This window comes from Cibotium barometz, chromosome 59 (genome assembly GCF_041138505.1).
Source record: "Cibotium barometz isolate CiBa-2024 chromosome 59, ASM4113850v1, whole genome shotgun sequence".
NCBI classification, from domain to species: domain Eukaryota; kingdom Viridiplantae; phylum Streptophyta; class Polypodiopsida; order Cyatheales; family Cibotiaceae; genus Cibotium; species Cibotium barometz.
Window position 1 is genome coordinate 19,965,665 of NC_141104.1, and position 18,642 is coordinate 19,984,306.

An 18,642-nucleotide genomic window follows, 5' to 3' on the forward strand; every position below is an offset into this window, starting at 1 on the left:
AAGAGGGATCTTACAAATTTAGGCTCTAATAAGGCATTCAAGATCTTTCTTTTAAGATATAACCCTACACTGTATTAAGAGACTCTCAATCTCTCTTATTTAAGGGTTAATCGGGACTCTCTCTCTCTCTCTAAAAATATATTTTCCTTTGGAGAGAATAATCTAACCATATTTGATACAATTCAATTTTCTAGAGACACTTCTAGGGTTTTTACATATCCTTGATCTTAATCCTACTTACATAGAAGGTCACTTCTTTTTCTCTCTCTAGAATTCTTTTTTTCTCTCTCTAAAATTATCCTCCTAGAGTTTTCTTTCTTTAGAATTATTTGGTCAAAATTATATGAATTCTTAAAAATAATTATATATATTAATCCTAATAATTCCTAATTAAGCTAAGATATTTTTTCTATCTTAATGCTATGTCTCTCTTTTTAACCCTAATCTTGTTTTCTCTCTCTAGGCCTAGATAAAATCTAATCATTATAATTACCTTCCTTCACTTTTATCTTACGCTAAGAGCTAATCTAGGCTTGGTCTCATCTCAATTAAGACCATTTAAATCAAATTTCTCTCTTTAAAAATTGATCCATCCTATCCCCATAATTTGATTAAATGATGGTAAACTATTATTTTCTTAGGAATAGGCTATCCCGAAATCTGATTTTCTAAGGCTCAAGATAATAAAAAGGGTTCCACAACTTGCTAAGTTTCTGTTATGTTCTATTATGGTATGGGTATTAAATTAAAAGAAAAAAGCATAAAGAGTCTCTACTCTTGAAAAATGTGTAGGTATCTTAAATTAATTCCAATCAAAACTACCAATTTTTAATGAAAAAGGGATAAGAAAAATATAATTTATGAATATTAGAGTATTGTACCTTGCAAATTTAGGTTTGTGGGTACTCTTTGCAGCAGGGACTAATGGATAATCTATGAAAAAGGATAAGAAAATTGTAATTTATGAACATTAGAGTATTGTACCTTGCAGATTTAGGTTTGGGGGTTCTCTTTGCAATGAATAATGGATAAAAGATGTGGCTCATTGATGGCATAGATGGTGATTTTAAGAACAAAATCTTTGTGGGAAGGGATGCATTGTAATTCAAAACTCCACAAGTTATCTACACTTTCCTAGGTTTTATAAACTCCAAAATTTCACCTCTTATGCCTCAATTGGCTACTTTAACCCTTGGTAATGTAACATAGGAGTAAGTACTGTACTAAAACAGGACTTAGAAGACATATTCTTGAGGAAGCTCATGATGGTCATGTGGCAACTCATCCAGGCCCTACCATAAAATTTATACCTTTGTAACAAAGAGTTTCTTTTGGCCTAGCATGAAAAAGGATGCTTTGAACTATATAGAGAGATGTTTAATTTGTTAGAAAGTCAAGATAAAAAGAATCAAGCTACCTAAAATCCTCCAACCCTTAGATCTTCCTCACATGAAATGGGAGTGCATAATTAGTATGGATTTTATTATAGGAATCCCTAAGGTACAAGGAGGATATGATGCAATCATGGTGGTACTTAATAGGTTAAATAGCTCACTTTGTTCAATAAAGAAGATTTATACGATTGATGTTGATATTGCTAAATTATCTCTTAAGGAAATAGTTCGACTCCATGGACTTCCTCATAGAATAGTTAGTGATAGAGATTCCAAATTCACTTTGAGATTTTATACTGGTCTATTTGAATCAATAGGAGCTCAATTAGACATTAGCTCTATCTATCATTTAGAGACAAATGGACAAACTCAAAGAGTAAAACAAGTAATTGAGGATATGCTTAGAGCTTATTGTAATCAAGAACCCTCATAGGATGGATGACTTACATTCATCAATTGGTTTATTTTGCCTATAATGCTTCCTTTCATAGGATCCTCATAGGAGCCTACATATGTCACTATTTAAAGCCTTATATGGACAAGACATTATCATGTCCATTGATCAAAGTTGAGGCTACCAAGATGAAAGAGAAATTCAAATGAAAATCATTTAGAATAACTTAAAAGTAGCTCAAGATTGATAGAAAAACTATGTTGAATTAAAAAGATCCGTCATAACATTTGAGGAAGGAGATATGGTGTTCCTTAGAGTCCCACCCAAAAGGAGTTCTCTAGCCCTAGGAAACTTTTTGAAACTAGCAAATAAGTATTATGGTCTGTATGTTGTAATTAAGAAAGTCAAAGATTAAGCTTACGAGTCAAAGATTAAGAAAGTCAAAGATTAAGCTTACGAGTCAAAGATTAAGAAAGTCAAAGATTAAGCTTACGAGTTTCTTTTGCCTACTCATCTTTGTGGATCCGCAATGTGTTTCATATCAGCATGTTAAAGAAATATGTTCTAGTTGAGACTCATATATTAAATGATGAACTCATTATGTACTTAAGGGTCAAACAAAATTTTCCTCCATGGATTGAGACAAAATCTTGCATATCCAAGAGAAGCCTTTAAGAAATAGAATTATCAGTGAAGCTCTTGTTCAATGGAAGCTTTACCCAGTAGAAGATGCTACTTGGGAATGAAATCAATGGAAGCTTTACCCAATAAAAGATGCTACTTTGTTGGGAATGAAATCAATGGAAGCTTTACCCAATAAAAGATACTACTTAGGAATGACCACAAGATTCATCAAAACTTCCCTTCTTTAGCTTGATTTCTTTTAGTGGGGGGAGTCTATGAGGTGTCCCTTACCCCCCCACCCCACACTTCTTTTGGCATCATGAACCCCAAGGTAATGTGAATTATGCAAATTTTTAGTTAGAAATCTAATCTCGATAAAATGAGAAATTTATTTGACTTTGTGCGGGTTTATCAGTTGATTGTCACACAGAAGGGATCACTCCTTGTATAAATAGAAATCTAATCTCGATAAAATGAGAAATTTATTTGACTTTGTGCGGGTTTATCAGTTGATTGTCACACAGAAGGGATCACTCCTTGTATAAATAGACTGGTTCACTGTGTAGATAAGTAAATGTATTTGGTAAATATGTAGAATTTTCTTTGTATAAGAGTTTATGGTTGAAACCCATTTGTGAGGATTTTTAGGGGTCCTAACTACTTGGTGTATATGTAGGTCATTAGTAGAAAATTGATCGTAAATATAGCTAGCATATTTTAGAGTTCTTTCTCCCTCTAAATTTAAATGATGTAAATTATATGGTTAATCAATTTAGAAATTACATTTATCCTATCTTAATGCTCCATCACTTGAAGTTTATCCTTACCTACCTAGGCACCCCTTTTGCAAGCAAAATATATGTGAAGGTGGGACAATGACTCTGTGACCTTTGTATAAGCCAATTATCCTTAAATTCAAAATAGCATTAAGCCTTGGGAAGTTTAAAGGGGGAAAAAATAAACAAAAGGCTAAGGGTTGTGCTATGGTTTTAAATAATATCAAATGGGAAATTAAAATAGCGACCTACGTAGAGTGGTGACACTTGTCACCACCCTTCTCCTTTGGTGTGAAAAGAACCCTCTCATGCCCATGCTTATGCTAACTAGATTTACTTGGCCCTGATCTTGCTATCTTTAGCTTGATATGAAAGGAAATGAAAGTAAAGGAGAAAAATAATAAAAAAAATGGGGGCTTTCTTCATGCAAAAAATTGGTGCTTCTTAGAAGCTGAGAAGGTATCTATTGAGATGATTCTTTGCTCATTCCCTTTAATGCTTCTCTTATCAATTCTTTTCCCCAACACCTAAGATTTAAAGCCCAATTTGTGGGTGTTATTTTCCAGTGCCCACCATCCTTTGAAGCACTTTATTGAAGCTTCACAAATGTGCCCATTATGTAGTGCTAATTATTTCCCGTCTTCCTCCCTTGCATGTGTGATTCTTGCAAGAAAGAGATATTTTTTTAATACCAATGTAAGAAAGGGATCTAATGAGAGATAAGGAAAGTTCACTCATTACACATGGATTACACACATGTCTATTCATCATAGAGAGCAGCCCCACCGAGATGTAGAAAGTCTATCATGAATCGGCCATGAAATTTAAAAATAGGTTTTCATATACAAATATAGTTTCCAACCAACTCCCATCTTTCCACATTGTTCCAAGTCATTTCTCATTATTCCACATTCTTCTACATTAATTCACATCCCATCATTTCACATCCATTCATAACTATTCACATCATCCTACATCCATTCACATCATTCCATATCCAATCACATCCATTCACATCGTCCTACATACATTCACATCATTCCATATCCAATCACATCCATTCACATCGTCCTACATGCATTCACATCACATCACATCCATTCACATCTATTCAGATCATATCACATCAATTTACATCCATTCACATCATATCACATCCATTCACATCATATCACACCCATTCACATCAATTTACATCCATTCACATCATATCACATCCATTCACACCCATTCACATCATATCACATCAATTCAGATCATATCACATCCATTTACATCCATTCACATCATATCACATCAATTTACATCCATTCACATCATATCACATCCATTCACATCATATCACATCCATTCACATCTATTCTTATCCATTCACATCCATTCGCATCCTTTAGATCATATCACATCCATTTACATCCATTCACATCATATCACATCCATTCACATCATATCACATCCATTCAGATCATATCACATCCATTCACATTTATTCTCATCCATTCACATCCATTCGCATCCTTTAGATCATATCACATCCATTCGACTCAAGTTGAAAGTACAGTTACTCTGCTTTCGATACTAATAGAACTTATCTAAGTTTCTGTCAATTGCTTGGCTTAGTTAAAGGTAACTTTTTCTCCATTCCATTAAATCTAAGTATCAGAGTGTTGTTGAAGGTTTTAAAAAAGAAAAAATGAATTTTATCATAAATTTATAGTAAAAACTCCGGAAGAGCATTTACGTATTGTGTTTTCATTCCTTAAGCTTCATTAATGAAGACTTTTAATCGATGAATTGGATTTTATAGATGGAAATCCCATGTTTAACCTAAACTTCTGTTCACTTTTTGGATTCTTGATCCTCTCAGGGATTCCAAATTCCTTTTCGAGGGAAACTAGGAATGAATCAGTCATACGTTCATTCAACTAAGCGTGTTTTTGTTGGTCTTTGGGAATTCCTTTTCCCATTCAGAAAGTACTCCAAGATTCTATTTTCCAAGAATCTAGACATATACTTCAAATTTCCAAAAGTTAAATGTTGTATTCGAAATTCCTTTTTCTGATTATGAATTATGAAAGTTTTTTTCGATGAATATTTTCACATTCTTTCTCAAATTTCTCAAAATAAGATATACTCAATATTCTTCTTTTTGAATAAAAGATTCATGGGATTTATAAAATCAATTATACCCATATTTCTTCTTTCAGTATAAACACTAATCAAAATATTTAAATAAATCATTTTCATAACTCTCGTAAATTGAATGATTCTAGAAAAATGTGCATAACCTTCTTTATCTTTTTGACAATTGGATAATACTCAAAACTCCTCTTTTTGCATAAAATTTATTACGCATAAATTCATTCTCGTGTTTTCTAAGAAAATGATAATACTCAGATATCCACTTTTGATCAATAAATAAGAAATATGCCAAAAATTTCTCTTTTCTCTATTTAAATAATTATACATAAAATCTATAAACATATTTTTCATAAAAATGACAAAAATCATTCTTTTAGCATAAGAATATCTATGCCTAGAATATGATAGGAATTCCTCTTTTTACTTTATTAAAATTATGCATAAAAATAAGATTTATCTTTTTTCTGGAAAATTTTACCATAGCTTACTGAGAATGTTCAATTTTCTATTTTAAAATGAATACTTGTAATGGAAATATGATAGGAACTCTTCTTTTAGACTAAAATTAAATTATGCATACATAACATAATTATAATCATAATTATAAGCATAATTATGAATAAATCTCTTGATTATTCTAAAATAATCATTCCTCATTTCTAAAAATGTTAGCATAACCCTCTTTCAATTTAGAATGAGTTAATATTATTTTTCTTACTCATAATCAAGCTAAAAAGAATTAACCATCATTTTTACTAGATTAAAAATCATGAAAAATTCTAATCTCTTTCTCTAGCTTATCAAGCTTAGAGTTTTGATTAAAATAAAGAGATTATCATTGAGAATCATCCTTCTAACAAGGATCTAATCATAAAGATGATTAATCTTTCCAAAAGAGAGATTTTCTTAAAGGAAACATCATAATTAAGCATAAATACTAGCATTAATCTAATTAAACATTATGAATCATTGGAAAACTTGATTTCAAGAGAAAACTATTCCATTGAAAGCTTCTCAAGCTTTAGAGGGGTTGAGAAGAAGAAAATCATTGAGAGGAATAGAAAAAACCATTAAATTAGAGCTTACCCTTAATTTTGGCTTGATTCTTTGGATAGGAGTGAATCCCTCAAGCAAGTCCTTGGCCACCAAGAGGGGGAGGGTAATCTCCAAGAGAGGATGGAGAATAGAGAAGCTCCCAAGAGAAGAGGCAAATAGAGGGATACTAGAAATTACACTAAAATGAAGATAATAATGGCATGTAAATTCACAAAGATGAAAATACAAAGGAATGAGGGTCTATTTATAGTTGAGGGAGGCCACTAACCAAGTCCAATTGGGTTCTAGAGGCTTCCAGCTTTAGTTTGACCCAATTTGGACAAGTTTTGGATTAGTTTGGCTCCCTTTTTGATTCAGTTTGCACCAGGAGAGAGGAAAGATGAAATATCTTAATTTTTTTGAATTAAAAATATCAAGCAATGATGAAAAAAAAGGCGAAGGCCACTAACCAAGTCCAATTGGGTTCTAGAGGCTTCCAGCTTTAGTTTGACCCAATTTGGACAAGTTTTGGATCAGTTTGGCTCCCTTTTTGATTCGTTTGCACCCCAGGAGAGAGGAAAGATAAAATATCTTGATTTTGTTGAATTGAAAATATCAAGCAATGATGATAAAAAAAGGTGCCTACTTGATGGGACTACTTGATGGGACTCTCTCTCCGTATTGAGGTGTCAAAAATTCATCATTTTACTTAAAATATCCCAATTTTTTATACCTTAATTTTTAACTAATAAACCCTGTACTCAGTCAACTCCTCATCTTATATGACCATTTACTCACTTTTAGGGTATTTTCTTTTATTCTTTGCATTTTTCTCATCCCAACACTTGGATTAATCCTATTGGCCCTTTGGAACCTTATTTGGACCTTAATCCAAAAATTTCTGAAAATGTGGATCCTTAGGCTAAGGTCTCTTATACACATATTTAATTAATTCCTAATGCACATTGGTAAATTAATTTTGAACTTCTATTTCAAGGAAATTCATCTTAGATATTAGGGAAATTTTTGTATCCAAAGATATCTCAATTTTGAATTATCTCTCTCTAGATATTTTCTCTCTCAATGCCAAAACAGGGTAAAACAAGATCTTTTTCCATTTCTGAGAGGGGGGGATGATTACAAGAGACAGAAGGGGCGGTTCTTACACCTTTACATCTCAAAAGCTGGAGGGAGGAATCTTACATCCTACCCCACTTAAAAAACGCGAGATGTGCTCATCATCTCGCAGCTGGAGGATAATCTCTTTCATCTCTTTCTTCTTCTATCACTTCTAACATTTTTGCCTTGGAAGTGGATGGCTGGTTTGGGAACTTCTCTCTTTGATTTTCCCAATTCTTCGACTCAGGTCTTGCATTACTTTGCATTGAAACTGAGGGTTGGTTAAAGGGTCTACCTTCTGGGGTTTCCCTGATCTTGATGGAAAGGACCCTAATTACTCTGGAAGGAAGGATCTGGAGTCTGAAATCTTGGTCCCTGACTTCCCTGCATGCACTTTCTCTACCGACGACCATGTTGAATACTTGGGCTTTCTGGTATCCAAAGATGTCAACAAAACCTGGTCTTTCAAGACTCTTCATTTCCTTGAACCACTCACTATGGCTTGTCATATGGTTCGAAGCACCTAAATCAGCATACCATACGTCATCCTTACATGCTGCTACATCGTTTCCAGACACAGCATTAACCACATGTTGCATAACAAACAACCTCTCATTATCCTCATTATTTATGCTAGAGGATGCATAGTTGTTTTGCTGCACTTTTTCATTTTGCATCACTCTGCTTCTTATAGCAATGTGCCTACACATGCCTAGGCAGCTTACCATAATAAAAACAACCTCGTGTATCATTATGCTGCCTTTGACAATTACCATGACCTTGTCTACTCCCCCTGCCTCTAAACTGGCCTCTTCCACCTATGTGTTGTTGTTGTTGTTGCGAATCTTAGGACTGTTGTTGTTGGTGACCATAATTCTGATTACCTGTTCAAGCACCACCTTGGCCACGTCCATGACCTCTACCTCATCCTCTACCTGCACTTGTGTAGAAGACTTGCTGCTCTGAATTGTTTTTGTTTTGTGGAGACTGTTGATCTTCACCCAGGTTCTTCTCTTCAATGATCAGCATTGACACCAAATCTGTGAAGTTGGGATTGTTCTCCCGAGTCTGAATAGACGTCTTAAACGCCTTGTATTGTAGCCCGAGATCACGTAGACACTTCCACGTTATCATCATCAACAGAGACACCAATTGATACAAGGGATTCCACAATGCCCTTTATCTTCAAGGCATATTCATGCACATACATATTCTTCTTCTCCATAGTATAAAGCTCATTCTTCAAGTGAATCTTTCATGCCTTGGTGTTAGTTTCATACAGCTTCATCAAGGTGTCCCATGCCTCCTTAGGTGACTTGGCATCCTATATATGCCCAATCATGGTGTCCTGTATACTCATAGAAAGCCAATACATGACTTTCCTTGCTCCTTGATTCCAATCGTTGCTCTTTTTGCAACACTTGGATTAATCTTCGGTATCTCCGGTGCCTTCTCATATGTTAACCTTTAATGTAATCCCAGTAAACTTTTCCCATCAGGAAATTTGTCAATCTAAACCTCCAAGCATGGAAGTTGTTCTTTTCAAGCTTCTCTGTATAACAATCTGGTTTATTCCATCATTTGACATTTTGTCTACAACACAAATTTACCGAAAACAACACTCTTGCTTGACCTGCAGCACAAACTGTTGTATTCTCTGCAGCAGTACTACACTTGCACCCAAACTATCACAACCAGTGACCTCAATTTGCATACATACACCCAATGGCACCTTTAAGACCTCTTTGCAGCACACATAGTGTCTACACAACCAATTGCCCTTCTTGCAGTTCAAAAACAAAGTTTTGCAAAGAATCGAAACTTACCCACAGTGCTTTGTGAACGCTTGTGCGAACTGAAAAACGGAGGTCCAGCGCGCCTGAAACGCATTTTCAGCCCAAAAAATGTGGTCCAATGGATAGTTTAGTTGCCCTGTAGCTCTCCTCCCACGAAGAAAGCTCCTCAATTAAAGTTCATTTGTCGATGCCTCCCGAATGCAGCTCTTACCCTCGTACCACTTTCTGTGCTTCTCTTGCTTGTCGCTCAGCCCTTAGCATGAACCAGGATCTAATACCATGAAAAGATGCAGGGAAGAATAGAGCTTGCGCTCTTGCAAGCACACACACACACTCACACAAAACCTAGAAGAGAACACACAAGGTGAGAGGCTGAAAATTCTTCTTCATCTTCACACAACAAAAGAGGTCTACAATGAAGATAAACTGACTAACACACATAATAGAGTATATACAAGTAGTCCATAATGTGAACACGCTAGTCGGTGCCAGCTACCAAACCCGCCAGTGATGTAAATATCGAACGGTCATGCAAGCGTCTCGTGTCAGCTCATGTTGAGCTTGACATCTCAACATTCTATAATAGAAGGCGGCCTCACATGAAGACCGTCAACATCACCTATACCTTTCATGCCACCTCGACAAGCTGCCTTCTACCACCATGGCTACCTAAAGCTTATCACCAATATGCCCTGCATCTGGTTTCAAAGATCAATCCCAAACCACACCACTTAACCTCGCATGACAACTTAAAGGCATATCTTATACCATCCACACCTTTCCACCCCGACAACAACCTCACCACCGACTTGAGTGATGATGTGGTCTCACCATTAGGAAGCGAGGTATATTATCACTCCGTAGATTAACATGCTTTCACCCGCCCACCTAACGTAAGGCACTTTGCCATCTTACATGCTCAAAAGGCACTTTGCCATCTTACATGCTCAAAAGGGCATTTATCTTTTGTTAGAAATCATTGGAACATTTAAAGCAACCTTACCTTCAGCTTAATATCAAATAGAAAAAGTCAAAATTAGTGTACATCCTTGCTTAACACAAAAACACAAACTCAAACATATACACACTTGTAAAAAGACACTTTCTTGTATGTATTTTTTTGGGCTACTTTATGTCTTGGTATGTGCATATGAGTTTTCTTTTTTCTTATGTTTACAATCCATGCATTTAGCAGCTACTAAAGTGGAGAATTTAAAAGCATACATGCAATTTTGGATATGTTTAGTTCTCAAATCTAGGAGTGTAATTATACAAAGCTAGAATCTCAAGGACAAAGTACACAGTGTGGATTATATCTACAATCTCTATACCTTCAACCATGAGCAACCAAGAAGAGGGCTAGCATGTTATTGAGACGAAGTTTAAAAAGATAAAAGGGTATCACAAGAGTTAGAGACCAAGAGGCAAAGGGGGTCCCTCAGAATATGATGATGCCAAATGATATGCTTGCACTTCACTTCTTAATAAGAACTAGTAATACTTTGAAAGAAGTGACATAGTCCATCCAAGTCTCCGAGCTCCCTAAATGTAATTACCCAAAAACTTGAAGAGATTTTTGTGTGTTGAGTTTCATGTGGGGGTTCATGAGTTTGTCTATCATGCAACATTTACATTGTCACAAGCTCAAATCCTTAAACTTGCCTAGATCTTTATCCAAAAAGATTGTTAAGGATCCATAATTTTGTCAAATATGAATTAGTCCAGTTAGAGAAAATAATGGGTTTTTTGTTGAGCAAAATAATCTCCTTACTATCTTCATGTACTTCATAGAAAAAAGAAAAAGACAACTTGTGCTTTGTGAAACAATAATAATAAATTGTTAATGGCTTTCAAAATCACTTGGCTCAAAAAGTGGGGTCGTAATTCTCTTGCTTGAAGAGACAAAGCAAAGAAAATTGAGACAGAACATAGCGTTCAACAGTAAAGAAAGCCACTTATAAGAATAATAAAGATGCAAGATGTTAACTTCTCCATAGATTAACATGGTTTCACCCACCCTATATATCATAAGATGCTTTGCCATCTTACCCGCTCGAACAAGCATTTATCTTTTGTAAGATGACACTGGAACATATAAAAAGGCTTATCTTGTACATAATGTAAGATAAGGAAAGTCAGGACTTCGCGTATATACTTGCTTAAGACTAGTAATAGAAGCCGGACCATTTTAAACTTTAGCCGTCCTAGTGTGAAAACTAGTCACTTGTATATAAGTCATTTTGACAATAAGCAATATGCAATCATTCCCTTGCAATAGAATCTTTGTGGACTCTACTCTTGCTTGCTTATATGCTATTGAATTCATGCATGCTAGATGGATACTTGCTTGAATAGGTTTGCTTGTAGGTTTCTCTCTTCCATTAACTGTTTCTTTCCTCGCCTTTTGTAGAAGAGAATTATCACGAAGAACCATCTCCATTTGCCTCCATGAGCGCTCCCTCCACCCCATCGAGCAAGAGCATTCCGGTGCAACAATGGAGTGAGGATGTGACAAACAAGCTAACGCACCCACATCAAGAAGTTGTATTTGCAGCTTAAAGGCAAGACCCAACAACACATGCTTCGGTAAGGCTAAGGTAAGCTCTCGACTTATAAAAGGAAACACAAAAAGCAGGACATTTCACAAGATTGATGTAGATCTTACATAAGAAAGAGAAAAATAAAACTTGACTACTAGTGAATTGCTTACAAAAGAAGGTGCATCCCATTAGCTATACGCTTCTAACATGAGAGATTAGACTCCATACAAGAGAAATGACAGAGGCTAAAGACTACTTCAAGAAATAGAAGAGTGAACATGAGGTCCTTATATAGCCTTGAAGTGGTCTGGGCAATACATTTGCCCTCTCTCAAAAGGCCAAATTGACCCATATGACTATCTCCAACTTATCCTTTTCCTCACATTGCATCTACGCTACTATCAAAATCTGGAATGTGAAGCAATTGCTTTCCCAAACATGGCACCTACTAAATAATAGCCAAGGCTTTACAACATGAGTGACTTGAGACATAAAAATAAACAAAGATAGTGCACTATTAACTCCTAACACACCCCCCCTTAATAAACACCCAAAAGCATATGCCAAACCAATGAAGCTATCATCCCTATTGTTGTGTCTAAAGATATCAATGTAATCCTGTACCATTAAGGTTGCTTTTTACACTTTTTTCATGTCTTGTAGAATGAATGTTAGTCATGATAAATTGCATGATGAAAAATATGTACCTTTCTACTCCACTTTTGATGATAATAATGTCAACATGGGCTACTCCTTACTATTCAATCGACCAATTGAGTGGAAAGTAATATCATGTCCTTGTGTCTAAACCACTAGTTCACTCCAACTCACAATACCCTTGAAGGGTCTTGAAGTATAGGCGATTGACATATTTTAGTGCTTCTTCAATACATTCTGAGCACATACAATTCTGCCTTCCAATGGTTTACTTGCAGCTTGTTAGAGAACCTACACAACACACTCTGAAAAGGCAACATTCAAACAAGACGAGCCTTGGTACTCGGCTGCCTATACAAGGCCTCGTCTCTAAGTGGTGAACTATCATCAATTTACAGCCATGATCCACCACCTTTGGAATCAGAAGTGGCTTGATTTCTTACACTAGAAATAGCTGTTCTACGCTCATCAGACAGGAGCCTAAACAGCATGCAAAGGACGTAAGGGAGGCCACATACTGCTTAACATAGGCGATTTCTAAATGATTTGATGGAAGATTGAGAGACAAGCAGTCCGGCCGACACCTACACATGCAAAATATGAAAGGGGTAACTATACTGCTTGATTGAAGAGGATATTTGTAAATGCCTTGATGGCGTTTGCTACGAAGTGTTAAACCTCAACCACTCGAGACCCTGTTTTTTTCCCTTTCACATTGTGTTCTCACCTACTCGTTTATGTAATAGGGCAGTTGAGGCAAAAAAAAGGGGCATTGCAAATGCATCATACACAAACCTACCCAAATGACAATGGCTGGTTAAAATGCAAATGAATCTAAATATTCCACTTGAACTGCGCCTCCCCTTTTTCCTTCCACCCCCCCCCCCCCCCCCCCCCCCACAGCCCTCCCCTAGCTCTACTACATTGAAAACATGGAAGCCCGCTAGTAGCATGCCAGCTTTTCACAGCAACATGCCTTGATCTACAGGAAGAGACTGAGATGCAAGGAGAATTTTGAGTCCCATGCACACGCTTATATCTATACCATAGAACAGCAACAAAAAAGGGCCACTGTTCAATTGAGCAATAAAATGGAGTTCGTGGTGGGAAGCTCAACACCAGTGAGTGCTAGAACATGATCAAAGCAAGCAACATTAAGGGCTCTTCCATGTTTTGCAAGTCACAATGTTTAAGCCTAGATTTTTTACCACTGCTTACTGAAAATCAACTCTTATTAGCTCAATTATTTCCAGCGAGGAAACCTTAGGCAACCTTTCTGTCTGTCTGTCTGTGGCCGGGCCTTAAGACACCTAGTTTTTATCACTGTGACAGCAACATTCTCCCTTTCTCTGATTGGTAGCCATGTACTTGCAATAGAAAACCTCTCCAAGTGGACGCACCCGAATACTATCATGGGAGGTTTTAGGTCCATCATTATATCCATCCTAAGCTTCATTCCTGCACTGATAGAAATTCACCACATGTTGGGTTTGCTATTACATTTCAGCATGATGGAACCGTGGAAGTATACACACCATAAGCTTCATTAATGCATTTTATCAAAAAAATGTCTTCCCCAAGCTAGGTTTACAATTTTCAGAGCACTGCAATACCTAGAGCATGCAATCCACTTGTATGTTACATTTTATCCCGTTTGTATGTAGAAGAAAACCATTCCGGACTTCCAAAAGCACAAAACTTTATACAATCAAAAGGCCAGCATTTCAAGGCATTTGTTCTCAGATATGAAGAGGAGAAAGTACATTGCATCTGAAACTTGCCTCATTGAGCATGTACCCTCAGGTCCCCTTGCTAATCTCTTTCATCCTCCGAGCTCTCGTAAGTCAATCCCAGCAAGCTTCCACTTTGACCTTGCTCTGTCTGTCTTGGTCCTTTATCCGAAGTAGTCTCCTCTTGATGTCTAGTTGCTGAATTGTCGTCAGAACCTGAGCTGTAGCTCTTCCGGCCTCCCGTTTCGCTATTTGGTCCAGTTTCACTCTTACGCTTAGGCATAATATTCTTCAGCAACACTTGCTGTCTAAAATCCATGCACCGTAGCATGATGAGAATTGTATTTCCTTCCCCAGAGCTGACACAATCATGGCTGTTCTCTTAAAATTAAGTCAAAAAACCATTTGGTCCATGCAAAGCATACCTTATCCCACTACGAGGCTTTGGTTCTACCCTGAGGGGTAGGGGAGCAGATGATGCTGATGCTGATGCATCCGCTAAACTCGCTGCCCTGTGGAGAGGTTATGTCAAGGATAATCAAAGGCACCATAAACAGGATTAGTCACGTTTAAACCACACAAATCAACATAAACAGAAACTCTGGATATTCGAAAGGCTGCAAAAGCCCTCTTCTCAGTGCGGCGTCGAAGGCGCTCTGCATCTTCTTCTGCCTCCATTTGCTCTTTCAAGTAGAGCAGATCATCACTGTCAAGAGCTGTATGCACCTCCCATACCAATACATGATTTCATAAGAACAAATTTGAATGTTGACAAGAGAGCCTTGAAAATCTTCAAAAACTGGCAAAATTTGAGAACAAAGGAAAAGCAAGTGATACCCCCGCGACCATGAAGGTAACCACCACGTTCCCCAGCTACTTCCTGCATCTGTTGTCAATAACCCCCCCAGGTGCCACGCCATGGTCCCTGTCAGGGCAAGTTCTCAGAAAAAGTAATCTAAAAAAAATATCACCAAATTAGATCAACTTCAAGATAAGAATCCATTTAACTCCAAACTATATTGACTTCATTTTTTTCATTAAAGATTTCTTCCTGTTGTCTGAGACTGTATTTCAGAACCATGGTCCCACCGGTCTTCTACAGACATCCTGTAGGAAGCTCACATCAATGAGGCTTCTTGGTCTCTTGCATACACAAGAAGGGGACCGTTTGATAAGACTGCACTGCCGCCCTATGGAAGTCCTAACTTCCTGCTGAGAAGAAGTAAATTGCACTCTTCTCTGCACGAGCATAGGAGACGCAACACTAGAAATAGGAGTGGCCGGTCATGAGTCTAACGGTGGTGCAAACTCCTAAGGATGGTCAAAATTTCATTTTGATTTTGTTCTAAGGTTGGGGCAAAAAGCTGCAAAATGGACTCGCATGAGACTTCCTAGTCCGAGACGTCGGCCTCATATCGAGCATTGGGATCCACATCCTGAACTCATCCTCATTCAAGAGGTCGTCATCTGTGCCTGGGTCCAACAATGTATTGCCAGTCTCTTCGGATTGGTCGACTATCAGTGGGTTGTGTTCGATCTCAGCGGGACGGAATCGTGTGGTCGTCTACGAACAAGGACAAGGTCAAGGACGTGCCTCCTACACCACTCAGCTCCTGCACGCCAAGTCGTAACGTGAACGGAGGATGAATAGCCTCTGTCTAGCGTGCAAGGACAACTTGCTGCATGTGGACAAGCTCGGCTTGTGTAAGGCTGGAAACAGGTTATAATACTCCAGAAATACCCCCCAAACTGCCTGAGACACGTATGCTACCCTTGCTCGAAGCCATTTTCTTTTTTTTAATTAATAAATATTGCCAAAAACTCTCCAAAATTAAATGCAAAAAACCTTTCGGAGTGCACAAATCCAACCAACTAGCTAACCGGAGTGTGCCCAACTCCTACCATGTCAAGGGGACAGGGAAGTCAAGGACCGAGAGTGCAAAGACCAACCCCTTCTCCTATCAGCCAAATTAAGGTCCATCTCATCAGAATCCCAGCAGCAATTGCTTTACTTCCTTCACTTCACCCATGGCAGAAGATCTCTAGTTTGATAACACCCTATCGAATCGCGAAGAGGATCCTCAACCCAAGGTGGACCACGTGGAGTTTTAGCGCCCAAAGAGGCGCAAGGTGGTAGAGAAAACTTACTTTGAGATGGTAAAACTCCGGGCTGATTCACAAGCTGATATTCAGCAGTTACAGAATCAGATGTTACTAGAAGACACAAGAACCTGGGATTGTGGCCCGCGAAGCTCTTGTTGTCGAGCTCGCTGAAGCCCCGCCTCCACCCTGCTCTGCACGCGCCCGCCTGTCCCCCCTCTCTCTCTCGCCTGTTCACCCTCCCTCCTCTCCGCCTATTCGCCCCTCCAATCCCCCGCCTGCCTTCTTCTCGCCGCTGCGCCCCCCCCTCCCTCCTGCCTCGCTGCTTCGCCTCCCCCCTCTTCGCCATTTCGTCCCCCCCTCCTAGCCGCCCCCTCTTCGCCTGTTCGCCGCCTCCCCCCCTCTCCGCCTGTTCGCACCCGCCTCCCCTCAGCATCGCCTCGCCTCCCCTCCCTTTCGCCTTTTTTCATTGCCGCCCCCCCCCCCCCTCAAGGCTTCTCTTTCTTTTTTCCCCCCTCCCTCCTCGTTCGTGCTGTTTCTCACCCCCAGGGGGTTCTTGTTTTTCTTCTTTTTCTTCCGGTCTCCCGCCTCTTCGTGTGCAGCCCGTTTCTTGCAGGTTTCCCGCATTCGCCTCGCCTTCGCCTGAGCTTCAGACTCTGATGGAGACTCCTCCCGCCTCGCCTCAGAGGGACTCATCCGCAGCCCCCTCGCCCGCCCCCGAGGACATCCCCATCAGGCTTTCTCTTTCGCCGGAAGAGGAAGCGAGCCTCACCGTAGAGGTGGAACGCCTCCAGGCTCATTCCACCATCTGCCGTATAGTCGGCACTCGCCCCAGCAGAGGGGAGATCAAGGATCTTCTTCGGGCTCGCCTTCTTGCAGATGTGGGCAAGATCCTAGATGTACAGCTCCTGGGCCGGGGCCATTATCAGATCGAATTCGAGGCCGCCCAGAGCGTTGCCAAGGTCCTTGCCATGAGTCCTCTGGACATCAGGGGTGCTCGGGCTTTCTTCAGACCTTGGCAGCATGGATTTGACCCAGCAGCGGCGGAGCAGGGAGAGCGCCTCTTCCATATTACAGTCTGTTTCCCTGGTCTCCGCCGGGAGTATCTTCCGCTCCTCTCCAGGCTCGGAGCATTGGTGGGCTCGGTACTAGAGACGGGCCCCTCAGCTGCTTCAGTGGTGGCCAGAGCAGCTGGGCTACCTTCGGTCAGAGTGTTGGTGTCTGACATCTCCTCCCTTCCTAAGGTCATTCAGCTACCTAGGATAGGGGGGGGGTGGATAGATCAGAGAGTGGAGTTTTCAGGGCTCCCGAACCAGTGCTTCATTTGTAGGCAGGTCGGTCATTTGGCCAAGGCCTGCCCTCGCAGGAGACCTCGACCCGCACCACAGCAGCAGGCTACTGATGGCCCGCCCACAGATTCGGCTCGGCAGGCTGCCTCAGGGACACCTGCTCAGGCCACAGAGACCTCGGAGTGGCAGCCTGGACAGGGGCGCCGCCGAGGGAGACAGCCACAGCAGCACGCACAGAGACCGCTGCATCAGCAGCCACAGTCTCAGTCTCACTGGGTTCCAGTGAGGAACAGCTTTGCTCCCCTTCAGGAGGAGACCCCTGCAGCGACCGAGGACCAGGAGATGCCAGCTCCCCCTCCTTCACCTCCCCCACCCCCGTCCCCTCCCACCGCCTCGCTTCCACCTTCGCCTCCGCCCGCCCCCGCTCCGGTTTCGGCAGCGGCTCCCTCTCCACCTCCCTCGCCTCCCCCCCCTCCCCCTCCGCCCGCCTCACCTTCCCGGGAGACCCTGGCAGTTCCCTGGCGCTCACCTGCAGTCCGGAGAGCGCTGAGCACAGACCTCGCTCGAGCATCACAGAGGAGACCCATGCCGATTAGGGCCTCACGGATTTCATCTATCCGCAGTCGGCTGAGTCGCCTCGGCATTCGACAGCGCTCGGAGGCGTTTGATTATACCTTTACACGGCTTTTTGGAGCAGAGGGCCCTCATGAGCCAGCACCCATCCGAGTGCATGTAGTGATACCTCCGGCCCGCGGGGAGGAGGCACTAGACTCAGCGGTGGCCTTCTCGTTCCCTCTATGTGGACCTTGTGACCGGGAGTGGACTCTAGAGCTCGCTCTCAGCACGTTGAAGACTCAGGCAGTTGAGTTTTCGCATCACATGAGCGATTTGGAGGTTACAGATGTGATAGGCCGACTTTGGGAGTTGGCTCATTTTTTCTTGGATCCCGGGAGTGTGGATACATCCGGGATTCGGCATTTGGTCGTGCGCATAGTTGCAGATTTGGCACGCGACCCAGGATATGTGAGTATACACGAGGTTACTAT

The 18,642-nt window shown here is 40.3% G+C and overlaps 1 protein-coding gene across 1 annotated transcript in view; it reads right to left on the reverse strand.

The window, feature by feature from the left end:
- Positions 1-14,007: 14,007 nt before the first annotated feature.
- Positions 14,008-18,642, reverse strand: part of LOC147605572 (ankyrin repeat protein) — a 40,176-nt gene continuing 35,541 nt past the window's right edge. The window contains exons 3-6 of the mRNA XM_086793468.1: positions 15,045-15,093; positions 14,816-14,923; positions 14,633-14,720; positions 14,008-14,515 (exon numbers count right to left, since the gene is read on the reverse strand). Coding sequence (XP_086649594.1) covers positions 14,290-14,515; positions 14,633-14,720; positions 14,816-14,923; positions 15,045-15,093 — 471 coding nt within the window. The 3' untranslated portion in view covers positions 14,008-14,289. The remainder of the gene's footprint in view (positions 14,516-14,632; positions 14,721-14,815; positions 14,924-15,044; positions 15,094-18,642) is intronic.